At 43.7% G+C, this 27,161-nt stretch overlaps 2 protein-coding genes across 7 annotated transcripts; both read right to left on the reverse strand.

The window, feature by feature from the left end:
- Positions 1–569: 569 nt before the first annotated feature.
- Positions 570–8,189, reverse strand: LOC119223580 (transcriptional-regulating factor 1). 5 transcript variants are annotated; one of them, XM_037480935.2, is made up of 11 exons: positions 7,660–8,189; positions 4,844–6,225; positions 4,121–4,338; positions 3,726–3,931; positions 3,479–3,639; positions 3,094–3,197; positions 2,774–2,834; positions 2,193–2,281; positions 1,860–1,982; positions 1,396–1,496; positions 570–1,282 (listed from the first exon to the last, which is right to left on the reverse strand). In XM_037480935.2, exons 2-11 carry the CDS (start codon positions 6,195–6,197, stop codon positions 769–771), a joined length of 2,931 nt encoding a protein of 976 aa, XP_037336832.2. In that variant the 5' UTR covers positions 6,198–6,225; positions 7,660–8,189; the 3' UTR covers positions 570–768. The 5 variants fall into 5 exon arrangements, with proteins under 5 accessions (XP_037336832.2, XP_037336834.2, XP_037336831.2 ...); XM_037480937.2 differs by lacking the exon at positions 7,660–8,189 and adding an exon at positions 7,275–7,649 and having other exon boundaries at positions 4,121–4,263; XM_037480934.2 differs by lacking the exon at positions 7,660–8,189 and adding an exon at positions 7,275–7,649 and having other exon boundaries at positions 3,726–3,928.
- Positions 8,190–18,247: 10,058 nt separating this feature from the next.
- On the reverse strand, positions 18,248–23,727 carry slc3a2a (solute carrier family 3 member 2a). Of its 2 annotated transcripts, none has more exons than XM_037480342.2 (11): positions 23,572–23,727; positions 22,357–22,561; positions 22,060–22,244; positions 21,125–21,298; positions 20,854–20,948; positions 20,594–20,730; positions 19,974–20,083; positions 19,521–19,720; positions 19,357–19,434; positions 19,027–19,246; positions 18,248–18,894 (listed from the first exon to the last, which is right to left on the reverse strand). In XM_037480342.2, the coding sequence occupies exons 2-11, from the start codon at positions 22,551–22,553 to the stop codon at positions 18,755–18,757; spliced, it is 1,536 nt and encodes a 511-aa protein (XP_037336239.2). In that variant the 5' UTR covers positions 22,554–22,561; positions 23,572–23,727; the 3' UTR covers positions 18,248–18,754. The 2 variants fall into 2 exon arrangements, with proteins under 2 accessions (XP_037336239.2, XP_037336240.2); XM_037480343.2 differs by having other exon boundaries at positions 23,577–23,691.
- Positions 23,728–27,161: the final 3,434 nt, after the last annotated feature.

A 27,161-nucleotide genomic window follows, 5' to 3' on the forward strand; every position in this document is an offset into this window, starting at 1 on the left:
AGACAGCTGGAGAGAGGAGATGGTCTACCAAAGTCAATATTAGCCCATTATGATGTTATATCAAAAGCTTTCAACACAACGTGTGTATGTCTAGATGAGTGTGTGTGTGTGTGTGTGTGTGTGTGTGTGTGTGTGTGTGTTTGTGGATGGGAGAACAATTTGGCTCATCCTCAACTCTCCAAAGGGTTGTGTGGCAGTTAAAAGGAGTCGTTCCATGTTTTGGAAAATGCACTTTCACCTTCATCCCGAAAGACCAAAAGCATTCTCATATTTGTCTGAATTGTTTGCTTTTGCTAGAGATAATGATTTTCTGTCTTGAATTTTTTTAGTTTCAGAGAGGAATCCCAAATTTCATTAAATGGGATTTAGCAGTTGCAAAACCTTCTGCCCAGAAGATAGTTAACAGATCTTAGCAAAAAGACTGGAAACAGGGCCTGGTCTCTCGGAACAGAACCTCTAAAAAATGGTCATGTTTCATGTTGTTTCTTTTAATCCTGTCCTGTTCCAAAAACACCAAATCTTGTGGTTTTACGGAATTGAGAAACACAAAAAAGTTACCATGAGGTGACAGATTTTATTGAAATATCAAAAGCATAAAAAACATTTAAATATGTAACATATCTAAATACACCATTTACATCAAAACAAACAAAATGTGACAACGTTTTGCTGAAGTAAACGAAAGAGTACGGAAGTTTTAGTTTAAATTTAGTTGAATACAAATGAACACGTCCTTGGTGAGGCTCAGTGGTGGTGATGCCTTAAACGCTACTGCCAGTTCATTTGCTCTTTCCCGCCTACTGTCCCAGCTCCAACAGTGTCTTTCCCTTCTGTGTTGCAGTAGAAGACAGTGGGGTCGGGGCCATGTCCATACGAGCCCCATGATTGGTGCAGAGGTAAGACGGAGGTGGGCTCTCTTTGGTTCGAGTCAACGGCGTTGACGTTGGTGACCACACGAGAGTTTTGTGGCGCGATGTTGCTGTATGGTACCGCAGCGATGGGATCCTGGACACTGGCGTTGGTGGGAGCGATGGCGTTGCTATTGGCTACGAGGCCGAGGACATTGTCTGCGTTTGGGTTGTTGCCAGGAGGGGGAAAGGTCAGAGCGGCCGCCTGGGGCGAGAGCAGGTTGCCGCCTGGGGAGAGCATGAGGTTGTTGGGATGACTCAGAGCCAGACGCTGGGTGAGGAGCTGTTGCTGCAGCCGCCTGTCGGTCCAATCCTCCTGAGGCTGGCGGTGGATCTTCATGTGAGCATTACGGGACTTGATTTTATAGAACATTCTGGAGCGAGGAGAGCGGAGAAGAAAGACTGGTTTCAGAAAATCAGAAAAACATCTGCTAGCCTGCTCTTGAAGCCAAACACCAGGAGCTTCATCATAGTTTGTCCTACTCACTTGCCACACAGCTTGCATGGGAAGAAGCTAGCCAATGAGGGCACAGCAACCGCCTCCTCCAGGCCAAACTGTTTGCGCACTGGCTGACGGATGGACGTCATCTATGAGGAACAGGACCAACTGTAAGCAACCGTGGTGCTGAGCTGCATTCCACACCGGATAGACTTTTCAAACTTTTAACTGAATACACAAGACTCCAAATAGACCAATAGCATATTATGCTGTTTCACTTGTTTCTAATCTATTAATCCTACTAGAGAGTAAAGTCAAAGGTACAGGGAAAAGTCAAATAATGCCAGGGCAACAACTGGAAAAAAGAGAATTGTAGAAAGCGGGTGGAGAACTAAAGCAAAAGGCTGACATTAAAACACAGACAATAAAAACATCAGGGACATCATTGGGGAACCAGACATCCTGGATCAGCTGGGACATCTTGACAAGATGCAGAAACTGGTGTTTCTTACATTTTTCTGCTGCTCCATCAATCTGTCTCTGTTCTCCTCCTCCTTCTGTTTCACCTGCTTGTCCTGCAGCTTTTTGCTCAGGTAGTAAAATTCCACACACTGGCACACGGTCTTAGTCCTCACCTGCAGCAAGCACACACACACACACACACACACACACACACACACACAGGGTGAATGGCTCTCAAAAGACCGCCTGACGGTGCAAATATATAACAAGATATTTCTGAAAACTGTGTCATTGCAAAAAAATGTATCATTGCAACTAATGCACTTTATACTGACATCACATGTGTTGAATTGACAGTTGTCCAAATATTAATATTAGTGTACCATTTTCTGTATGAGTGAAAAGTCTTTTCCAGAAGTTCCCAGAGTTGCTCTGAAGAGACTCTTTTCACTTTCCGTCCAAAAGTCACTACCTACACACAGAATGAAGAGGGAGGGGTTAAGGGAAGAGTTGTTACACTGTTGTCAGAGGGCCAAAGACCTTCGACTGTACCCCTGTCTACAGGAGTGCACCCACCTACAGAGTGAACACTGTCTGCAGAACAATGTCTGCTCTGTACTCTACGTGGTTCTTGGTGGACTTGAATGCAGCAAAGAAACAGAGTGGATTTTGCATGTGACTAAAGTGGCATGAGGATTGGGCTTCTACAAAGGCTACACAAAGAGCTTTGGCAATGGTTGCTCCTGTGCTGACTTCCATTCCTTTGAGATTCATACAACTGTCGGCTGTTGCACAGAGACGCTAATCTGCCTTTCAATGAAACACATACAGTATAAGCTCAACTCATTTTTCTTACTATTTATTTCCTGGAGGGACTTTGACAAAGTTGCTTGTGGAGTTAACTCGGTTTGAATATCAATGGAAAACCCAAAAGTTAAGGGTAAGGCCAAATGGGAAAGGTTACCAGAGTAGTGGTAGTCTCCCATTGGCGAGGGCTGTGAGAACAGCAGCATGTCCAGTGTGGCCTGGGCAGGAGAGAGGGACGGGGGAGGGACAGAACAGACAGATGAGGCATGCAATGGCTCCGACGAGAATGGACTGGATTCGAATGAGTGAGAAAGACAGGCATGTGGAAAGAAATGACAGGAGGATGAGTTGGGGAGTAGTGGTGGGTGGAGGTGAGTCAGGATGGATGAAGGAATGATGAAAGGGATCCAATGAGTGAATGTTAAAATGATAAGATGAAGGTAAGACAGGGCTATAATTCCCCTCTACACAGTTTACCATTGTGTTTCCCTGACAGTGGTGCAGACAGTGCATAGTCAGCTCTGAGTTGCTGCCCCCTCCTGGTACGCAGCTGGAACTACACATGGACAGCAGCAGCTCCACTGCGGATGCACACACACACATCATGAGCACTTTCAAGAGGTAGCAATACATTTTTTTCTTTCTACTTTCAGGGGTTTGTCTTCGATCTTGTGCCAATTATAAACTTCTCTGTCATACACACAATAATAGGTAAACAATATGAGATTCATCTTCTCAGCAACTATTGTTGAAGAACGGAGGTTTGGTGTAATTAATACCTGAAAGGTGGTTGGTTTAAAGAAACAGTTTTTATGTTTTTAATGTTTTAACAGTTGAATATATATTTTGCCGTGACATTTACCTTGGTCTTGTAAGTTGGTCGTCTCCTCCAGCTTGTCCCACGGTTTCCAAAGCAGCTGTTCCGTAGGAGATATCTCCTCTGGTGACAACACCCGAAACCCTTCCGCATCTACAATGCAGCGAGGAAGCTCTGCCTGGAAATCATGACCCACATTGACGTACCTGAGGAGAAGGACAGAGGAGGGTAAGAAAGGTAACAACCAATACCATTCTGGACCCACAATATGTTGCTTCAACATTTTACTAACGGTAACACGAGACACCCCTCTTCCTCCGTTCTGCACTTGGTTTCGTCCTCTCTGTGGTTGAGAGACGATATGGAGGAGTAGAGACCCGTCCCCCTGCGAAGGGGATTGAGGAGCGGCCGAGGAGTGTACCGACCTCTCTTCTGACCTTTGCTGGAGTGAAGGATACTGGGGAATGGAAGTCCAGTGTAGATTTGAGAAGTTTGCTGCTGTGAGAGAACAAAACGTGGTATATTAAGATGAACATTTTTAAAAATACAAACGCAGACTGTGGTTTTTGAAGCAGAAATGCAGTTGCTTATGGTCAGCATCTCCAGCTGTAGGGACCCATATCCCCAAATGTCAAACGGGTTCTTTAATATTACTTTCAAACATGACTTCACCTGTGATTGACTCACATTGGCTTGGTTCTTTACATTCTTGGTCACAATGTAGGGGGCTGTCTTTTCTGTCGTCTCATAACGTTGGCTGGAAAGGTGAGTTGAAAGATATGGAAGATGGGAGGAAGGATGAAGGGATGGAGAGCTGGAGGGACAGAGGGCTGTGGATGGATGGAGAGGTGAATAATGAGATGCGGAAGAGAGGAACGCTGCTTCCGGAGACTGAACGTGAGAAGCTGGAAAAAGGAGAACGGGAAGGACAAAGATCAGTGGAAGCCGAGGCTCATGATGCTGCTCGATCATCATGAGTCTGTCAGACAAAACCAAATCATCACTGTTATCTGTGCGGACAGGAAAGAGGTACACCGGACACGGACACCTGCAGAATCATTTTTTAAATTTGAAAGCACTAATCAATTCTTGTGAGAACCCACATGTGAACTCAAAGCACACATACAGAAATTCTGGACCGTATGTTGGTTGTCACACAAAATTTGACAAGCGAAATTGTGATTTGCAGCGTATGGGAAATGGAAAATGCATTTCTCACCTACAAAAAAACCCACATGCCTCATAAAGGAATATGTGGGTTTAAACCTGGGTTTCTTTTTGTCAAAGGGGGTGATTAAGTTCTTTTCAGGGTTAGGGTTATTTTCTTCTTCCTTCAAAAATGATTAGATTTCATCCGTTTTGGCCCGTACTATCATATATCCGTTCACAAAAATACTCATCAGTCCTCACCTGGGACATTGCTGTAGTCCCCGCCGTGAGAAGATCTCGGGTCTCCTGGTGACTGTGGGAAGCCGAGTGTCTGCTGTGGAAACTTCCACATCATCCCCGAGGAATGGACAGACGGGAGGGACTGCAGGTGAGGAGCGAAAAACTGCAGCGCGGCAAGCGATTGCCCCCCCTGAGACACTGAATGTCCGCCGCCCCCATACGGAACGGGAGAGTCCATTTTGGAGGGCGAGTGGGAATGGGGGGACAGAGGTGTGGGAGGAGGACTGAGCACCGAAGACATGATGTGAGTTGACGTGGGGGGAGACGGGTAGGACATATGAGACGGGTGAGTGGCTGGGGGAGTCGAGGAGGGAGGCGGGCGGGCGTCCGCATCGAAAGCGCAGCTGTAACCCGACTTCACCGACCCGGGGCTTTCGACCCTCCCCGCGCCGAAATCCCACACCTGCCCCGAAGAGTCTCCCCCGGGAATCATGGGAAATCTTCTTCTCCGCTGGGAGAGGAAAGCCTCGGAGAAGGAGTCCAGCTTCTGAATGTACGTCACACCGCTGACCCCGAGGGGGCCCCTGGGGTCCACTGCTCCTCTCCACCTGCCCTCTCCGGTGTGACCTGAAGGAGGGGGCCCGAGCCAGGGGCCCTCGACCTCTGCTGGTTGAAGCTGATCCTCACCTGAGCCACAGCTGGAGCCGTAGTCTTCTTCTCTCCCCAAATAGTTATCACTCAACCGTGCATAATCAACGTTGTCGCTGAAGCTCCCCCATGGAGCGGTTTGCTTAGTAAAGTGGTTGTCGTCGGCCCCCCGATTGTAAACTGAATCCCCTTTCGGTTCACAGCTTTCTTGGGTGTAATTGTTGTAGTCCGCTCTGAGTTTGCGCCTGATGGCCTCCTCACTGCCACTATTCACGCTGTAAAAGATATCATTTGCTTTACTGTAACCATCCCCTCTTCTATAAAAGTTGTCTTCGGCGCTTTCACAATTTTCCCCGTCCTCCCAGACGTCTTCTTTTTTGCCGCCGGCGTACCAGGTATCTGAAAAATGGCCGCCCAACCCGCTTCCCCCGTCAAGATGGCCTCCCAAGTTGGCGTCTCCGTTCAAGCCGCTACCACCTGGGGTCGGAAAGCCTCCGTCACTCCCACAACTCTCCTTCCTTCCAACGGAGGAGGTGATTGATGTTGGGAAGGAGTCTGTGGGGTCTTCCCCTCTACTTCCATATTGCTCCTGAGGGTCCAGGGAAGGCTGACAGGACTGGTACCCCACTACGGGGCTCTGAAGGCCGGGCAGGGTGAGGTAAAAGGATGGGCGGTGGCGATGGTGGTGGAGGTTGGTGAAGGATTGGGTGGATGATGGGTCGTCCATGATGGCTCGCTCGGTGTAGCTAAAGGGCCTACGTGAGACGGACAGAAACACAGTGTAATTATAAAAGCACAAAAGTAATTGTCCTTCGTTGAAATTCATTCACAACAGACAACATCGGCGCTTTAACTGGTACTAAACAGTACAGATTACTCCAAATTAGAGGGATAATTAGAGGGTGTTCAGATGGGCTCACAAATGGTCAAAGCGGTAATTAGTAGTGTAAGGAAATGACCCATGAGACTCTGTGACAGTAAAAGTTTAACTACGGGAGAGCATCCACCAGTTGGGTGAGGTATTTGTTCTCATATTGACATTGTTCGTAGAGGTGAAGTTCCTTACTGGGTCACAGCCATGAGTGCAATGCTCGCGTGTCAGATCCATATCAAACTAATTTGTGATACGAAGTTGGTAGTGTACTTGACTCTCAAAACCTGCAGAGCTCCGTACAAACTGGTTGAAAAGACAATATTGAAGACAAGACAATTTCCGCTAACTCGTTACTGGTGCTTGAATCCGCTCGGTATGTGAAGATGTGCTACTTAAGGGTTTTTGCGCATTGTTCTACATGAAGCGTTGGTCTGTCTAAATACCACAATCGTGGAAACCTTTGAGAAGACAGCAAACCCCCTTAGCAGACCCATTCTGCCAGACATTTATTAACTACGTCACAACCACAGCCGTACTTACTTTACCTTACTTGAGTAAAGAGTAATGCCTTCACCTGAAACCAGCATTGAAGTCATCGCAGGCTGCAAGTGCAAAGTAATGGCGCCTTTTTTAAATCCGAATCGATCACCGACTAGCAGCTTTTAGCACGCGCGTACCCAAAGTCTGCCCCTCGACTGATGCCATTTGATCTCGGTAGGTCACCACATTACAACGATTAAAACGCATTAGTTCAATGAAACATCACTTGAAGCGCGGACTTGTGCGTCGGCTTTTTTTTTTCTTTCTCCCTCTTGAAACCACATGTTCTAGATAGGACGGTGACTGAGTCAGAAAGCGAAAGAACGAAGGAAGACGAGATGAAGAGACAAACACACTGTACACGTTCAGAGGGTGTTTTTTTTTTTTTACCAGTCCATGCCGCTTGCATGTCTTTTCACAAATGTCCCTCCTCTGTTGTTTATGGCTCCTCGTCCTGGTTCTTCTTCGAATTGTCTTCATCGTGTCCTCTTACTTCGTTTTTTGCTTTGTCTACAGTGTTTGTATAATTATGTCCCCCTTCAGATTGTCAAACCCATAGCTTGTCCTTCTCTTTTTATCTTCTGTGACAGCACACCCACACATACTCACACAGCCTGTGCTATACTTAAAACAAAATGGACACATAACCAATGACAGAACTGTGTCTCTCTCTCACACACACACACACACACACACACACGCATTCGCATACACACACTGAGTTTCTCATAAGCCTTTGCAGGTGTCAGAGGGGAGCAGCGAGTAGTGATGTTACCTCTCTGCCTTTTCGTCGTCGGGGTAACCACATCCTGAGGAAACAAACGCTGACGGATCTCCCTCCTTTCAGCTATCTTTATCTCTCTGCCCCCCTCCTCCATCTCTCTCTTTCCGTCTCTTTGCCGTCCTTGTCTGCTTCTCTCTCTCTCTCTCTCTCTCTCTCTCTTTATGCACCAAACATTTGTCTCTCTCTTGTTCTACCTTTCTTCTAATGTCTCTGGCTAAATCTCTCTGCTTCCCCCAGTCAGCACGCTCTACTTCTCTAGTTCTCTTATAGTGTCTTTGTTTATGTAGTTTATTTTTAAAGACGCGTTTGCTATTAACAATTTTACAAAAATGCCTTGATTCTTAGACATTTAACAAAAAGATCAAACAGTTTTACTTTCTGTACAGGCATTGCCATTTCTTCATAGGCTGTATGCATATACAGAATGAAGCTGATAAGCTGTGTTGAATGTGTGAACACAAACGTCCTTGTGTGACTGAGGTACATTTTGTGTGTGAGTGCATATGCATGTGTGTGTGCGCGCGTGCGTGTGTGTGTGTGTGTGTGTGTGTGCGAGTGCAGAAGCGGTAATGTCGATGTTTACCAGATCAAGATTCTCCGGCTGAGTCAGCTGACAGGAAATGAGAGAGAGTGAAACAGGAAGGGAAACGGCGACAAGCAATGAGGTTCAGGGAACCCTCTAATCACCCTGCAGCCCCACCTACCCACCCCCACACACACACACACACACGCGCACACACACACACAGAGTACACACATTTTAACGTGCATGAAGGCAGTTTTCTACCTTTGTTACATCATATATAAATCCCACTCAGACATGCACACCGGCAACACCACCGCTTGCAGGTCCACAATTCTGCTCCACACAACAACACACAAAAAGGCACACACACACTGAAGACTGGGCGGGGAGTAATCAATCAGGTTAAATAACATTTGTTGTAGTCATTTAACAGAAAAAGAAATGATCTGCGTCAACACTCATTCATTTATTGTATAGTATATTAACCATCCGAGGAAAAAAAACAATATTATTAATATTACTTGTATCACTAATACTCTATGAGAAAAAATATATATATTTTGTAATCTTTGGTCGCAAGCTAAACAATTTTATTTCATGAGGAGATTACCTGCAAAATTCTTGTTACCGGATCAATAAAATGTAATCGCAAAGCAGTACATGAGTACAATATTTCCCTCTGAAATGTAACGGATTAAGTCGACAACATTGTTTTTATATATTGTTTAATGATGTTATTTTAAATATTATGGTCTATGTCAAAGTGTACAATGTCAAAACACAATAAAAGAACCAGACAAGGATTTGACTCATTACTTTCCAAATCTAAAAACCCTCGAATGACAGCTTCTAGCTCATTTTCCTGATAACGGATCATATCTCCTTTTTTAATGACGAGACATTCTAACACTTTGATACTAAACAATCAAACACGCATCACAAGATCGTTTTCCTCTCATAAAAACAGACGACGTGTTTGCAAAGCCCTGCAGAACAAATGTGCACGCAATATGTAAAGGCTGCGCGTGCCTTTTGTGAAACAAACCTGTTTGCGTATTTAAAGAAGATGTGTGTGTGTGTGTGTGTGTGTGTGTTGGTGTATTGGTCTCTGTGTAGGTGATCATGTTAATGCTGAGGTCACTGGCACAGTGTTACTACTTCTCATAGCTAGAAACCTCAGCATTAACAAAGAGAGGAGACAATAATGTTGTGTATGCGCAACCTGTCTGCTCCAATAACCTCAACTGCAGCACATGTCATACTTTTGGCATGTTTTATTAATGCGCGTACCGTTAACCTCACGGCATTACATTACACCTAATGCAGGTATTTTAAATCTAAAGGGTCCATGGTGAATGTGAGGAATTTCAGCTATTGAAAGACTTAATTCCGACATCAATATAATAAACACGTTGAATGTCACTATAAATCATCTTCAGATTGCTGAGGGAAGAAGTCGGGAACCAGGAAGACAAGGGATTCCATATTTTCTATCCTCACACTTGCAGCCAAACAACATGCGGTTTTCTGCCAATCGCGAGTGATTGCGCCGGAATTTGCCAAAAAATGTGTCCGATTGCTGAAAAGTGCAGAGTGAAAGGGCATTAACAGTACTTGCAAGACTCTTTCAACAAACCTGCCACTTTTATGTGGCCTTTTCAGTTTTGTCATTAAACTTTAGTAGAAAAGGTTGTGCTTTACTCAATATTTGATAAGTAAGTGCGGGGAGGAAAAAACATCCCAAAAACTTTGCAAGTGGATAAGAAGAAATCAAAAACGTCTTCAACTGCATTCTGACTTCTGCACCCAATCAGAGGTACAGTTTAAATTTGACAGCTCCATTTACCTTTTTGTCAAATTTGAAAAAATTGACATCAACACAGCTAACCTTCTCTCTACCAGTAATTCAGAAATGCTCAGCTGTGTGGGCATTTGCCCCACTAGTATTTGTACGCCCACATAAACCAGAGAAAACAGGCCAAATCAAGAAATGTGTGAATGAAAGGATGCGTGAGGATGGGAGGGGAGTGTGGAGGAGTGTGTACGGGGGAGACGCTTCTCTGGTTTTCTCTCAAATTCACCGTAAAAAGCTGCGGGAGCGGAGGAGGGGGAACGACAAAAGCGTTTCTGGACTTTTTATTTTTACTTTCTCCGAGATGTCTCTCCGTCGGTCTTTCGTCACCTAAAACGGAAGTGTTGAGTGGCGGGAAGAAAGTAACCGAATTGGATGAGGGACAAATTAAACCGGCACACGATATGAATCACTGTGTGTCGCAAAATTCAAAGAGCTAATAGATTTACCCAAAATACAGTATACTAGTGTCTCAAAATGATCCATATTTGTTCAAAAGCATTCATGAAAAGTGTATTCAGGACAAACTTGAGGGTCAGACAGTGTAGTAGCATCATATACATTAGCAGCCAAGTCAAATGAAAGTTTCTTTTGGAACATTCACTGAGTTTATACTTGTGCAAAAGCTTCACTGCAGGAAATATCTTATTCTGTGTCTAATATTTGGGGGGTAATTTAGCAAAAGAATGCATACAAAGATGAGCAAAGGCACTCCGAGTGCATAAATGGCAGCACAAGAGTTCTCGGCTATATTGATCTTTGATGTGTTAGATGCAAGGAGGTTGGAAATATTTGGTGCCTTTCAATGCATTTGATGATCTTACAAAAGAGTCAAAGCGGGCCTGAAAATCCCACAACAGCTCGACAAGCTTTTGCATTTTAAACAAGATCACAGGCCGAAAGCTGTTCAGACACCCCGCCGCGTGCACGAGTGACTGCAAGGCCAGACTCCTTAAGTAAAATCCACAGCCTGCGCCAGAGGAGGCCCACCTGAAAGCATTTGTGAATAACCAACATAATGATGAAATACCGCGGCAGATGTTATGGGGCATTCGAATTTAGTCAGTTTTGACATGATGGACTTTTTACATATCAGTGTAGGTTTTAAAATGCGTCTAAAGATGGGTGGCGGGTTCCTTTGGGAGCTTAGCGCCAAAGAGAACTCAAAACAATCAAAAAGGTCCAAAGCTGTTTCCTTGAATAACCCGTGAGGTATCTGACCAAGTTATCAAGATGCGTTTTAGGGTGGCAAAAAATTAAAAACACAATCTTATTCAAAAGGAAATTCCTATTCTTGCAGCATGCTGTTATGTTCATAACAAACGAAGGGCAACTTGACCCCGTCTATCTATTTGCTTTGCGTCTGTAATGTGATCACACACACTGCTCCTACTGTTATACTAGTTACAGTGATTCCATTCTTTTATTTTCTCCAAACGCAGACAAATATAACAACAATTGCTATTCATGATGGCAAAATGCAGAATTTCAAACGCATTAATCAATTGAGATTAAGTTCAGAGAGGTACATTTAAGGTGAACTGGAAGAAGAAACAGAAAAAACTGTTCAAGGGCTTCTTCCTTCTCTTGGATTTTGATGTACTTTACTGTTGAAACTTATTTTTGAAACACATTTTTGTCTTTTGGGTTGTGATGTTTGAACAAAAAAAAAAGATTCAATTGTATTTTCAAAATACAAACCCTATCACAGTTCCCAGAGAAACAGGTAATGTTTAGGTCTGTGGGATGAATATACAAGTAATCGCATGCATTATGATGCATTATGCATTATGATGCATGCGATTACTTGTATATTCATCCCACAGACCTAAACGAGTTCACCCGGAGGATCATTGTCTTTTAAAAAAATATATACTTATATATAATGTTAAAAGACAGCAACGCAAAACCTGCAGATGAACTTCACCCTATTTTACGCATTATTCTGCATAAACTGCAGTGGGCCGACGCCGCTTTAAGTTCTTCGGCAACAGGCAACACCCGAAAACCAAAGATAACATTGTGAAATATTTATTCTTTTAATGATAAGAGATACAATTTGTTTAATAATTCACTTTTTAATTAGAATTTATATTATGATTATTATTTATTTAGATAATCCAACCACCATACTTATTTTTATTTAAATAAATAATCTATTGCCATTGATAACTCGTCTCTGTTCTCCTCGGAACAATCTACCCACTTATTTTGTCATAATTTTCTCTTATGTAGTTTATTTTTCATTAGTTTTATATATGACACACTTTGACAAGACATATCTAATACTCTACTATAAATCTGTCCCCACATTCAAAATAAAACTCTTTTTATGCCTGTTTGTGCAATGTCCCACTGACATCTACTCCTAGTTCACAATAAAAGAAAAATAAATATGTAAAAGTAATTGACCTGAGGGAACTTGGTGTTTAGCAGGGCGCCATGACTCTCTTTATTCAACCTCCTTGATCCAACAGTATTGATAATTGGTGTATTCATATTAAATAAACAGAAGTGTTGATGCACCTGCAGAAAGGTTGCCCGATCCTAATTAGAATGATGTACTGCATTATATAATTGACCTCTGACCTCACTCTACTTTAAAGTTGTCCTATGTAGTTTGTTTTACACTAATAACATGATGCCAATATGGTAGGAAACGAATATTATGTTAGAATAGAGCGCCAGGATTTCTTTTTTACAGCATTAAGTCACACTGGATGTAACAAAAAGTGATCCAGACTATATGCAAATATAAAGCACAAAACAAGAGATCAAAAACAAACAACCTCACTTGAATGGAAATGAAATGCATATGTTCAATAAGAGAAATAACTTTAAGTGCAAATACTGCACCATGAAGATGAAGGGGTAAGCTCATAGAACATTTTGAGGCTAATGAGTGAGGGAGGCAACTCCGAGGCCCACAGCGTGAGGAAACAACAGAAAAGGGAGACACGGAGCTTCAAAAAGCCAAAAGCAAAAGTTGAAAGAAAAGTCACGTGGCATTTGTCAAAAAGAAAGCGTGAGGGGAAAGGTTTTCATCGCCCGATGGGACCAAAATGTACTTTTTTGGCAATCACGTCACACGCCAAGCGCTGCGCGGCGGCATGGGAACACGCCATCGCCACCCTGACGCGTTGGCGTGGCGGCATCGTGGCGTAGTGGATGCTTCTCTCGAGCGGGCCCCGTGAAACGTGAAGCCAACTTGGCGCCTCGGGTCCCAAACCCAAACCTCTCTAACTCTAACGCTGCTTAATGGAGCTTTTGCCAAGAACGATAAAGGGAAGGTTGCAGCATCGAGGCGCCCGTACCGCTCGAGGCATTCCTTAAGGGGCGGGGGTCGAATTTCATTGTGGTATATTGAAATACTCAAAAGCTGAGTTGTTGTTTCAAAAAATGACAGTGGAATACTTTTCTTTGATCGTTAGCGCGAGGTCTTCCGTTTCCTCGTCTCAGCCCTTCTTCCACACGCAGTGTGGAATTCTATGAACAACGTTTGAAGACGAACGCGGCTGCGGCGAGTCTTCGGATCTGGATTCTCTGCTTAAAAAGTGTTCAAAACAGACGAGTTTTCATTCGGGCCCTTCGTTGACACAGAGGAAGAAGAAGCTTCGCTCGACGGCAAAAAATCAACAAAAAAACGCAGGAGCAGGCGTTGCCCCTGTTCAGTCTGCAGATGTCAAAAGAGGTCACAGACTGGAAGGAGGTCAAAAATAGCAGCAACAACACAACATCTTCTTCTCGCCATTTGTCCGCATCCTTTAGATGAGCTGGGACAGACTAAATTGCACCCTGCTTTGACATCCTTTTACACAGTGGAAGCCTCCAAAAAGACTGCGGTTGAATAAATGACTCGTTGCTTAATAACTTGTTCGATAAAAACCAACCCGTTAAAAACGACAGGGATGTTATACCAGCTTTACACAAGACACAAGCTGACTAAGTGCAGCTTCACGCTCAGCAACAACAAACGGCCTCCATTGTTCCATCCCACAATTCAAATCAGTCTCCTCTCATTCATGTGCAGCAAGGTCCTGCGCTCTCACATTGTGCGATCTTAAGAAAGTGATTACGATGAAGAAAGTCTTGATTGTGGTTTTCAAGACTCCCCGTGTAAGAGTGCGTCAACACCAACGTGCAACCAGGCGATGTCACGAGTAACGCTGAGGCTCACAACTCGTTATCGCTTGTCCCTTTACAGATGAACATGATTGTGCAGTTGCTTGAGCATTGCAGTATGCATCTGTGCATGTGTCAATCCCACCTATTACATTTTCATTGGGAGCCCCGTTGGTATTTTCAGTTTTTAAATCACTTTTTTTTGTTGTTGTTTTAAAGGGGTCCATTGGATAAAAGCACATGTTAAATTGTGATAAAGAAGTGAGATAATGCTAATGATGCTAATGTTGGGTTCAGCTTTCTCTATGCACAATCAATAAAAACAAATCTTGCCTTGTAGTCGCCTTAAAGAGATGGAAAAGTAAAGAGAAATGTCTTCGTACCTGTTAAGCTGTCAGCGGAGGGCATGTGTGTGTCTTCTGCTGGTAGGTGCACACGTGTGTGAGAAAGGGGGAGGAGGAGAGAGAGACACTGTCGCTCTCTCAGTTCATCTTTTAGCCGCTCATCCACTTTGTCATAATGGCAATGAATGTGTGTGTGTGTGTGTGTGTGTGTGTGTGTGTGTGTGTGTGTGTGTGTGTGTGTGTGTGTGTGTGTGTGTGTGTGTGTGTGTGTGTGTTACAAGCTGTGTCAGTGATGGTGGAAACAATTGAAAAACACCCTAGTGTGTGGCTTCAACCTCACATTCACGCACGCACACACACACACACACACACACACACACACACACACACAGTACATGTACATATACACACACTTTCAGTTTGAGTGTTCTTTTTCTCCCCTCTCATCCCTTATTTTCTCTAATGGTCACTTTTGATCTGTATGTGTTTTAAGGGCCACACACACACACACACACACACACACATCCTAATGTCAGACATACACCCATGTGTACATAAAACAATGATCATAACCAGCCCATATAATATATGTTCACCCCTTTCAAGGTTTCTACATTTTGTCATAGTATAACCACAGATTAAAATATATATTGGGATTTTATGAAAAATAAATAGTGCATCATGTGGAAGCCAGCGAAGGTTTGCATGGATTTCATAATTATTAATTAACCTCTAAAGAAGAAATGGTGCGACCAATTTCCTTCACAAGTCATATTTGTAAGTCACATTATTGATAAGGGGTCCAACTGTCTGTAATTTAATCTCAGTATAAATACACATGCTCTGTGAAGGCCTCAGAGTTTGTTAGAGAGCATTACTGAACAAAGAGGATCAAGAGCTCACCAAACATCTCAGGGTTAAAGTTGTAGGGAGGTATGAAGCAGGGTTAGGTTATAAAAAGATATCCCAGGCTTTGAGCATTTCACGGAGCACCTTAAAATCCTTCCTTAAAACGGAAGTAAACAGAAATATGGCATAAATCTACCAAGAAAAGGCTGTGCACCCAGACAAGTGGGACAAGGAGAAAATGAATCAGAGAAGTAACCACGAGGCCCAACTCTGGAGGAGCTGCAAACATCACATCTGGGGGGGGAGGGTAGAATCTGTCTACAGGACAACTATTAACCGTGTGCTCCACACATCTGGCCTTTATGGAAGAGTGGCGAGAAGGAAGCCACCATTGAAAGTGAACAATGAGGTCACTTTCAATGTCACAAGCCATGTGGGAGACACAGCGAACACGTGGAAGAAGATGCTCTGGTCAGATGACACCAAAAAGTTCATTTTTGGCCTCAATGCAAAACACTTTGTGTGGCGAAAATCTGTACACCATCCACCAAAATAGTCAGAATTGAGGGAATGATGGATGGAGGGAAATACAGGGCAATCATTTAAGCAACAATGATGCAGACTGGGAAAGACTTGAGACTCACAAGGTCCATCTTCCAGCAGTACAATGACCGTTAGCATACTGTACATCCAGAGCTACAATGGAATGGTTAAGAAACTTTAGATCAACGCATGTTAATGTTTTCAGTCAAACCCCAGACCTCAATCCATCCATCTGTGGCGAGATTTGAAAGTTGCTGTTCACAAGCGGTCTCTAATCTGACTGACTTGAATTCCAGTTTGTAATAGTACAAAACGGGAGAAAGTCCCTGGGGGTGAATACTTATGGCACTGTATATATATATATATATATATATATATATATATATATATATATCATATGATAAATATACAGTGCCATAAGTATTCACTTACAGCCTTTTATAGGCTGAAAAGTACCTTCAGCTTAGGCTCCAAGGCCGGAGAAGCGGTTAGCAGCAGGTGGATGTTAGGATCGCACAGATGTTTGGACAGTCGATCGATGGGAAGGACGGATCCAAGCCCTGGCAGTTTTCCCCTGTTTCATTTCTTTATGCTAAGGCAAACAAGCTGGAAGCTATACAGCCTCAAGATGAAAGTGCTTTTTTAAGCTCTCGTCTTACTTTCGGCAAGGAAGCAAATGAGAACTTGTGTTGTTCAAGTCGGCTAAAAGAAAGTTCAGACGTCTCCACTCAGGACTGATCTCCTGTGAGCTGTCTGACGGAAAGAGAATTACCATTACAATTTATACAAAGTACTTTTAGAAAGAAACACTAGCCTGTGTAAAAACCTGAAGCATACGTGTTCAAAGGGAGAGCCAGACGTTTAGAAACACGCCATAACCCCAATGTCTTTACAGAAAGGATCTGGACCAAGTCCCATAACCTCGACATGAAGCTTACCAAAAGAAGCTTCACAGAGGAGCATTTTTCAGACACTCCATGCGAAGACCTGGCGGCATACCCAATGGTTCCCTTAGTCTCTGTACATGAGGAGTGTTATGATCTGTGAAGGTACATTATATCTGGATTTCACTCACACGGCTTTCCTTTTGACCGTGTCAGATTGGATGCAGATCACACAGCTGAATGTCAGAGTAAAAGAGACGTTCGGGTCCGTGGAAGCCGATGAAAGGTCATGCAGCTTCATGTCACTGCGATGTAAATGGTGTGTGTGTGTGTGTGTGTGTGTGTGTCTGTCAGACTCAGACTGAGAGTCAGTCATGAGTGTGCACGTCGGTGGGTGAGAAGGTGGTTGGGTTTCACAGCGGCGTGGGGTGAGGAGAGACGCGTCGAGACGGGCTCTGATTCCCGTTATCATCGACTTCAAACCTCCCCTGTGACACCGCAGCAACCCGGCGGCTCCGTATTGTACCAAGACCCCGAGAGTCACCTCCACTTTCAGGTGTCGAGGGGACTGTTTGACACGGCAGAAGATTTCAGCATTTCATGAATAGGTTTCTGAAGTTGGATCCGTTTGGTTTGGAGTCAAAGAATGTCGCCCATCCGCCATGTGGTTAAAACTCCATTAGAGAAATAGATTCGCACAACCAAAAGGAACCATGATTTTTTAAACGATAAAAAGACAAAAGGATATAAATAAATGAAGTAGCGAAATGAAAAGTACTCATTAGGCAGAATTGCCCCCTTTAGAGTGATATATTACTATAATGTTTGATATTTTCCAACTCAACCTTTGTCTTCCATTCGGTAGTGAAAGTAAAAACATTGCATCTCAACAGCGGAATTGTATCCAAAATTGAAAATATACTCCACTGCCTACGCAGGTCTACTCTGTAGGATGCTTTACTTATTGGGTTCATTAGTTATTATTAGGTGCTTTAGTTATTGGGTTCATAAAGTCTGATTTCTAGCAATGGTGCAGGTTTTCAATCACACGCACATTATCTGAAGAAAAGGTGTCCCACTGAAGTCTACCTTTATTTATGTATAAAAGCAATTGTGGGAGATCAAATTCTGGCTCTGTTTGAATCTCTCGTATCACCGTGAAATAAAAGTTGCAATATTGCTAGGTCTTGTCTGCCATTTTCAAAGGTTTTTTTGTGACAAGAGGATGACCCATTTAGAGAAACTCATACGTGCACAGCGTATATTTTTGTCAAGTATAATCAGCCGATAAAACGTTGATAAAATATAGATGTGCTTCCTCTCTAAACATCTGTGACACACTTACACACCTGTAGATTACGGAGAACAGTGAACGTCTCGGCTGATATTATCTTCGGTACAAAGAACACCCTTAAACACAAAACGTTATCACAAACAAAAACATGGGAGTGCGCAGGAGTCGGTACAGAACTTTCCGTTTATTCCAATTCAGTTCTCCAGAAGACTTCCAACCAAGTCAGAACACATGTTCAGAGGTAATTTGAACTAGAACAAAATGTCTTAATGAGAAGTACAGTAAGACTCACTCAAATATAATCTTAAGTTATAATAAAAGTCAAAAGAACAGCTAAGGAAATGCCCAAAAGTTTAAAAAAGGAATGTCTTTCACATATTTGGACAACACACAGATAGTTGACAAAAGATCACAGAAGAACAGGAGTGTGTGTCTGAGTTGGCTGCATCTTCTTCTAGTACATTAAAAAAAAAAAAAAAACATTTGAAAACAAAATGAACGGAGCTTGTACAACACTCTGTATTTGTCTGGCAGATTTGATCCAATTGAGTTACATCGTATTAAAAAGGGTTTTATCTTTTGGATATAAACCAATTCATTCCTATGGATTCGGACCTTTTTCTTAAACAAGTCTAATCTGCAAGTGGCTTCCTTGATACTTTGTCGCCATCTTTAGCCTGTATAGGGGAACTGCAGTAGGACCGCTTGTCCGGCCTTCAGGGTGATTTTGTCCAGGCTGATTGTGGAGTCCACCTCCAGCTCGGCATCAGTGGACAGCTTCACTGTGCCCGTCTCTGGCAGCTCCAGTCCTTCTGCAGGAACAAAAAGGGCACGGTTTAGAAAAACTAACACAACCAAATGCTGTTAATGTGAATTATGTGTGTGTGTGTGTGTGTGGGGGAAGATAAAGATGTGTCTTCACTAGGTCCGTCCGTCAGACTTACCCGTGGGCGCCAGTTTGAGTGTGAGAGTCTCTGGCAATGATCCGAAGTTCACAGCCGTTATGTATCTCTCGCTCTGGTCCCACACCCGGAGGAACGCGAGGGACGAGCTGGACGAGGAGAGAGGGTAGTAGTCTCCGTGGAGGAGTGATCGCTCTTTTCCTCGCAGGTCGCTGAGGGATCTAAACCACTTCCTCATGGCGACGCGCTCTGTCTGCGCAGCCTGTAAAAGGGGTACAAAATGGGCCAGCAATATTAGAAAATAGTTGAAATCAGTATTTTCCTCAAGAGACTCCTTTTCTAAAGCAGCAGTCACCGTGAACACAGGCTTACCTCAGCTGTCTCGTTGACAACGGCTCCTTCAGCTGGTTCCTTCTCTACGTCCCAAATCATCTTTGGAGGCGCGTCGCCCTGATGAGGAAACAAAGCGGTCACGCCCTGCAACAGACGTCGGGTCACCGACACATCGGAAAAATCCTTGCAGTTGTGTAGCTTACGACTGCTTGAAGGCCGATCTCATCTCCGTAGGTAAACACGGGCGTTCCCGGCATGGTGAACAGCAGCAGCTGGTAGAGGCGGATCAGGGCCGCACTCTTGGCCTGTTTGGACAGCTGTTCTCGCTGGGCGGCGCCCAGACCCCAGCCGAGGCTCATCTGCTGGGCGTGAAGGGTGTCCATGGCCATGATGCGCTCCACACCTGCACGTACAGAAAAGGAGTGGACGCTCACGCAGTGCACACCTTTGGACCGGTTGGCTCCGGAGACAGCCTGTGTTTTTTAATTTTTTTTAATTTTTTATTTCTCATCACGTCTAAGAAGGGAATTGAAAATTAATGGATGCATTCTGTCCAAAATATATCACCGTGTTCATAAAGATATAGAAGCCAACCATAAAAAATAAAAACTGAAAGAAACCGAAGTATGTCGAAATAACGAGGAACCTTAGCCTACCTTGTTTTTTGCTGGCAAGTAGATTAGAGAGAACCAGATCCACCCCAGAGCGGTTGACGAGCTGAGACACAGCCTCAGCAGACATGTCTGTAACCGCACCCATCAGCAACCTGAGAGAAAGACCGTGGTATCATTACACTGGTGTTGAAAGTAAAATTAGTTGTTTTAAAAGGAATAGCATAGACTTCTAATCAGCATCGCAGATGTTAAAAACTATTTTTTTTTTCTCCTCAATTTGATAGTGTCAGTCCTCAAACTATCCACCAGGTGTCGCTTCACCATCAGAAGCACCATCGGCCAGGGGGCCTCATCTCCCCCTCCCCACCTATAACCCCTCACGCAGCACTGGAATGCTTTTACTCTTCACCTTTTGTCAAGAAATCCATTATCAGTTATTTGTCCTGTAAATGACATTCCCGACAATCATTAAAAACAAGAAGGGATCCTGCCTTTTTTTGCGTTTGCCTAATCTGTGAATACCAAATAAAAATTACATTAAAATGAAAATCCTGTCATAACAGTGCAGGGTTTCTCAATATTTGCAGGCAATTGCTAAATTCCTTACAAATTTGCTACTTCTGCAGGAGAAAAGTCAGTAAGGAAAATAGTGCCCTGGTTACCTCTTCTTGGGGTTTTCAGTGCCGTTCACATGGAGAGTGGACTGTAGCTTCGACCAATCAACGGAGGTGGCGGGAACCAAGAGGTCAGATACCTTGATGCCATCAACTTCTAAAGTCAGCCAATACTCCGCTGCACTCTGCAAGAAAACATGAGTTTTATCCACAAGAACAGCTTGATTACAGATTTTCTGACTCACTAAACACACTTCAAAGTTAGTGAATCAATTAAGGATCACAGCGTGTGTGTGTGTGTACCCTACCATGACTTTCTCCATCACATCAGCGACGTTCTCATTGTCGAACCAGGGAGAAGCTCCCAGATAGTTTGGAGTCAGGTCAAGCACCACAGAAATACCTAAGAGGAGAAGTAAACCACAGTAAGAAACAACATCTAGGCTAAAGCAGCCCATAATACCCACCATCAGACATTACATCCTACCCTCTTTCAATAAATTGGAAATCTCTCCAAACATACAATTCATAAAAATATTGGACCGAGCTTTTTCAACAACAACCAAAAAAAACATTTACCCTTCTTGTGGGCCTTTGCCAGCACAGCCCTCAGGGCGTTCTGATCGCCGTAGGTCGGGTTGATCTCCTTAAGATTCAGGGTTGCCGGCTGATCTGCCTGGATGGTGTGCAGTGGGCCGAGAATCAGGCCTTTCACCTTCAACTTGTTGATTTCGTCTAGCTTGGCCTCAACACCTGGAAGAGGTGTGGGGAGGGGAGAAAAGAAGAAGAAAAAAAGAAGAAAAAAAACATTTTGATGGTTAAGACGGTCAAGTTAGAGAGGGAAAAAAAACCTGCTCTTTTTGCTTGATGTTGACTAAAAGCAGTATGTGAATGACCCAACCCCCCCCACACCCAATTCCCACAGACACTCTGCTGGTCGTCTGAATACAAGGAGGTCCGTCATGAAAACACCACCAAGTCACGTGTGGTTGTTGGAATTCTGCCCGAGGCCAGCTGGAAACCCAGGAGTGCACCGGACTAATTCACTTTAAGAACAGCAGAACAACCCGTCACAAATGGTTAAGAGCAAAATAGGGAAATAAAAGCCTGGAAGTAGTTGAATTAAATGTAATGCTTTAAAATGGAGTCTCTTTCCCCCCCACCCACCATTATCTGAATCTATTAACCGCTGGGACAAAATGTACCAGGTTGCATAACTTTGACCTCACATCAGAGCAGGAGAGATATGAAAGAAATGACTCTTAGACTTTTTAGGTCCTTTAGACCTTGAGTCACCAGTTGTCAGCCTCGTCAGCAGTCTGGTATCTGGCCGGCTCAAGCAGGCCACGCAGAGCCAAGGAAACACGAGACCTTGTCACAAGACTTGTCCCGCGTCAGTGAGCATGGGTTGCCACTGGTCGGTGTGCATTGTGAAGATAATCTCACATCCCTATTTTTCCCAGTACAGATGATGCCCTCAGAAAAAAAAAAAAAAAAACAACAACAAATAGTACCTGCAATTCCGTCAGAGAAAGCTTCAACATCAGAGATCTGGTACAGAGGTCCCTCGTTCCACCAGTTCATCTCGGGGATGGGTTTGCAGCGGGGGGCCTGGACTATGATGGCAATGGCTCCCGCCAGCATGCCCAACCAGCCCAGCCAAAACAGGACCAGAAGCGCCCAGCGAGTTCGCACCCATCTAGACATGAGCACAAAAAAAAAAAAAAACATTACAATGACCCGCGTTTTCTCAAGTCACACATGTATGGACCGCGCTTTTTTTGTTGTTGTTAGCAACTCTTGGCGCTCACCCTGGAGTGCCAGCCACCTTCATCAGCTCCTCTTTGGACAGGCCGGTGAATGTGACCTCGTCCTCTGGGACCTTCTGCTTGACGCTGCCATTTTTCTCCCCCCCTGCAGCCTGGCCATCGGCTGTCATGGGCTGCTTCTCAGGGTCCAGCTCATTGAGCTCCACATCCTTCATGTCGATCTCCGTATCCTTACTCATGGTCAGATCTGATGGAGAGGGAAGAAACATGTGGTTACATTTATCTTGTTTCATTCTGTGATATGTTGTTTGGTCACATGTTCAGAGTACACTGAAGAAGAGACCATCGAGTAGTAGTAATAATAATAATAATAATAATAATAATAATAATAATAATAATAATAATAGCTTTAGAAAATTGCCAATTTTGAAAGCAGATATTCTGTTATCCCAGCTTTGCGAGCAAGAAAAGCTTTCGGCACTTCGTACTTATTTTATTCTCCTGTACAAAGGCTTCAAAATGGCAGAAACCCACTTGAGAAATGTTCGGAGTTATATGTTCGACCGTCGTAACCCTTTCAAAATAAAACGGATTTATTAATGTATTAAAATGAGTGCTATGAATAAGTCTTTAAAAATAATTAAGCATCGCTATCCTTTTTAGCAACGTTTATCAAAATCACATGTATTTTGTTTTAATTCTCTTAAATGCAACAGTCCTAGTTGACACGTGTTTAGCCAACAAGGCTCCAAAGATGGTTATGAAAATTCAATAACTGTTAAAAAAAAAAAAAAAAAAAAGGAGGGCTACTTCCTATTTCAAAACGTAACAAACACGAGAAAACCGGTTTAATTCAACGTGTCCAGAGCCTGTTTGTGAGGTTTTAACCGAGGGTTAACGTGACACGATGAGCCGAAACACCGGAAGTGTAGTCGGTCCGTTTTTTAGCGCTCTGACACTAACGAAACATTTCAAAATTAGTTTCACAAAAACTCTTCAACTGAACTATCTGCCCAACTTGTGTGAGCGAAGTTAAGAGCGGACGAAAGTAAGATATGTGGCACTGGTGTCATTTATCTTCTATAATAAAAGATGATGAAATCAAGCCCATCTCCACGTCACCGGCTAATGCGCCTGACGACACGGGGGAACTCTGGTGTAAGAGTTTACATAGTTACAGCCTGTTCTGTGCCCGAAAAACTCGTTCACTTATGTACAACATGACTTGTACGTATACACATATATATTTTTAAGTACCTTACAGTCCGCCCGTCCGTGTTTTTCTGTGCTTTTCTTTTTCAATCGTTAATCCAGCGGTCTCAGATAATCCTGTTGCCGGGCGGCTGCTCTGTATTTGTAGCTCCACCGGTGGCCCCGCCCACCGAGGGACGACGCGCTCTCCCCCTCCCTCTCTCTCTCCCTCCCTCTCTCTCCCTCTCTCTCTCTCTCTCTCTCTCTCTCTCCCTCTCTCTCTCTCTCTCGCTCAAACTTTACACAACCATCTTTAGGATTAGGTATGGTTACGTAAACGTGTCCTGAAGATAATGTAATCAGTCGCGTGAGCCATGCTGACGACCTCGTGATTAGTGGGTGGATGGAATACTATAGGTAGGCTACTATGGGCTCATCCGGAGGCCTTTCCTCTTTTGATTAGTTTAGATTGCTACTCTGTTTTTCAATCTAATTTCAGTTTACTCCTTCAGTTTTACCACTCAGACTCCATCTACTCACTCACGGAGTAATCCATTTTGCCTGATATCATCTTGCTCTCATTATAGTGCTAAATAATACAATGATAAACATCCCACACTGAATTTTCATTGCCTTCCAATTTTTTCTCATAATTGTTTTCTAATTGTGATGTGGAAAGTCTTTATATCATAAACAGACTGCATTGGTTTGCATTAACAAACGGTTGATTAGGAGTACTTGATTGAACTTATCTGTCTCATTAGGTCCAGAAAAAAAAACATCTTCTTAATTATTACCATTAAATAGCCACAACACATATAAATAAACAAAAGCAGACCTACAATCAATATCTTTTCTGTGAGTGGCTCCTCTGGTTGTGTCTGGTTCTTGTTGACATGGCTGATGATTCCACTCTGTTGCCGTCACATTTTGTGCTCCGGAGGCCTTTCCCAAGGACAGACTTCTACGAAAAGTATCCTTTGCTGCTGGGGATCGTGCACATGAATTGCTGCAGTGTGCAACACGAGAGCCGGCTCGAAAATACATGGTTAATTATGGGAGCGCACATGGGAATTGTTGATCGTGCTCATGTTCCTGCGTAGTCCAGCCGTGAGTAAACATATTTATGTGTCGGGTCCCTTCATGAGCACTTTCCTCTTGTTAAATCTGTACGTTTGATCTTGTGTGTGTGCTTGTTTTGTACATCTATATGTCTGTTCTTATTGGAGTGATTGATCAGACAGTTCTGTAAAAATGAATATATGAATGTTGTATACATTCTAGTCTGTGGCCAATTACCTCCACTGAAACATCCTCCTGAAAATCAAATTAGATTCAAATAAACTACTATTAGATTCACAGGAATAATGCTACTGAGGGCATTCAGGTATATTCTCAAACGCCCCTTCCGCATCACCACCTTTCTAAATGCAGGCACTTCTATATTTAGGCCTGAGTTTTATTCAGAGGGGAGTAATTTTCTGCTGTGTGTCTCTTTGTGAACATTTGACATGGAAAAAACTAACAACATGATGAATGGTAGTTCCTCCGAAATTTCGACCTGGAATAGACAACTAAATTCGAGTCAAAAACCTGTGTGTGAAAGCTTTATCTTTTTGTATTATACGGAAGCTCTCTCCTCAAACACAAACTCAAACACACGCCATCTGTTTCTGTTTTTAGCTCGGCCTGTAGAGCATGTGTGTTTGGCGGAGTCAGGTTGTAGCCGATGTGAACACAGTGTGCTGTTGATCCGGGGGGAGGCTGGTGGACAGACATGGAGGAATGGACAGTAAAGAGACGCCCCCCGCTTCTCTATTCCTGACTTTTCCGCTTTCGTAGACTAAAGACAATCACAGGAACAGTGTTTGGAAAGACATTTGTGTAGGATTTTGCAAGGGGGGGGGGGGGTCGGGTAACAAGGGAAAGGACATAGCAGTGGCTACAGGGCTGTGTGAGGAGGAGTGACCCAGAGGAGAGGAGGAACCAGAGCGTAGAGGAGGAAGGGCAGAGGATGTGAAAACATGTTTATGAGGTGGGGGCTGTTGCAAAACTCGGGACACAGTTTGGAACCAAACCCGTCCACCATTATTTAAGGCAATAAACTTGAAGCTGTATGGCAAATCCCTCCTTAGGTCTTTGCCCAGATGCTGTCTGAGTCCTGTTCCCACATCGCCAACAACCAGAAGTAACAGGAGAGGATTCAGAAGCTTTACAAAGGGAGATGGGGGGTCATAGTTTCTGCATAGTTTTGTTGGCTTCAGGGAGTTACTGTGCATTACACTACATTGGTGGTTTAGGGTTGCAGTTTCAGAAAGAAACAACGGGTTATTGCAGATATCAGTATATTTACTTTGTCATGTGGTTAATCACAAGCATGTTGGATAAGTGAGAATAAATTGTCCTTGTTTAAAGTATTAAAAGTGGAATTTGACCAAACGCTTCACGCAACCGTGGCTCAACACACATTTTTGGATTAGGCTTCAGATGCAGGCCCCTTGATTCAAACCATTACAACAATCTCGTGGGGATTGACATGATCGAAAAAGAAAAATCTTTAAGTAGAGACAGGGTGTCCCCATTTAGTTGTGTAACAAATGTTCAGTCTGCCGTACTGGAGGGACACATACACGCATAAATACACACAAGGGGCCTCACTATAAATCCCCGTCTGATCCCTCTGAGAGAGTTTATTTTGCAAAACAGCGTGAGCTTGGAGAAGAAAAAAAACCCCCACTGCAAAGCAGACCTGGACCAGTTCAAACCAGTTTGGCTGTCCTGTGCTTTCATCTCATTGTCTCAGGCAATGTTTCAGTCCTCAGCAGTTCAAGGGAAATCTAGAGATCGCAGTCGCACTGATGTTTATTGAATCAATTAGAGACAAAGTTGTTGGTTGAAACACGCACATATTCAGTCCTGTTGAATGTACTCGATGGCGGCTTTGTTGTGTTGTGTAACGTCTTTGCCACCATGTTTTGTTCCACTGATATCCTTGAACAGCAAGTGTACATTAAAGCAATCACACACACGCACAGTGTGTCTTGCTTGAACATTTTAATAACCTTTTGGGGCATTCAATCTCCCAGTTTGCCTCTCTGAATGTAATATATTCCCTCCTGTTCTTTTTTGCTTCTTTGTTCCCCACATGTGGCCTAGTTTGCTCTCACAGACAAAGCGGGGGCTGTTGAACGTGGAAAGCCTTCCTCTCTTGCACTCCACCAGCGTGAATGGAGAGCTAAAATGAAAAGAGCGGACCCTAATTAGTTTACATTTGTACATTCAACACAGACGCATGGCATATATATAAAGGAGAATAAACCAAGATGCCAACTTTACAAATAAACACTCTTTCCAAGCAGCATGGCACATTAACACATTTGTCTTGTTTCAGTATATTATAATCATCATGCATTTCACGTGTCTCTCTGTCTCTCCTAGTACCACATTCATCTCGTTATTCACACTCTCCCTTCCATTCTCGTGTCCTGTGCGCTTGGCCTGCTCTGTTACGGCTTTTCCTCTCGTCTCCTCTCAGCGCCCCCCCCCCCCCCCCCCCCCCACCTCTCCCGCTACCACCAAACTCTTTCAGGCGGTAAACAATGGCTGAACGTTAGTAAGAATGCACCTTCTATGTGAGAAGAATGCCAAACAGTTCA

Source organism: Pungitius pungitius, chromosome 1 (assembly GCF_949316345.1).
Source record: "Pungitius pungitius chromosome 1, fPunPun2.1, whole genome shotgun sequence".
NCBI lineage: Eukaryota > Metazoa > Chordata > Actinopteri > Perciformes > Gasterosteidae > Pungitius > Pungitius pungitius.

Excerpts from the sequence above, each read along its gene's own strand:
- LOC119223580 (XM_037480933.2), bottom strand. Across the intron at positions 3,640-3,725 it reads GAGGGGTGTCTCGTGTTACC|GTACGTCAATGTGGGTCATG; the intron begins GTTAGTAAAATG and ends CCTTCTCCTCAG. Across the intron at positions 3,198-3,478 it reads GACCAACTTACAAGACCAAG|TGGAGCTGCTGCTGTCCATG; the intron begins GTAAATGTCACG and ends GTGCATCCGCAG.
- slc3a2a (XM_037480342.2), bottom strand. The coding sequence starts at position 22,553 with ATGAGTAAGGATACGGAGATCGACATGAAGGATGTGGAGCTCAATGAG. Across the intron at positions 21,299-22,059 it reads TTTCTCTGACGGAATTGCAG|GTGTTGAGGCCAAGCTAGAC; the intron begins GTACTATTTGTT and ends CACCTCTTCCAG. Across the intron at positions 20,731-20,853 it reads ATGTGATGGAGAAAGTCATG|AGTGCAGCGGAGTATTGGCT; the intron begins GTAGGGTACACA and ends GTTTTCTTGCAG.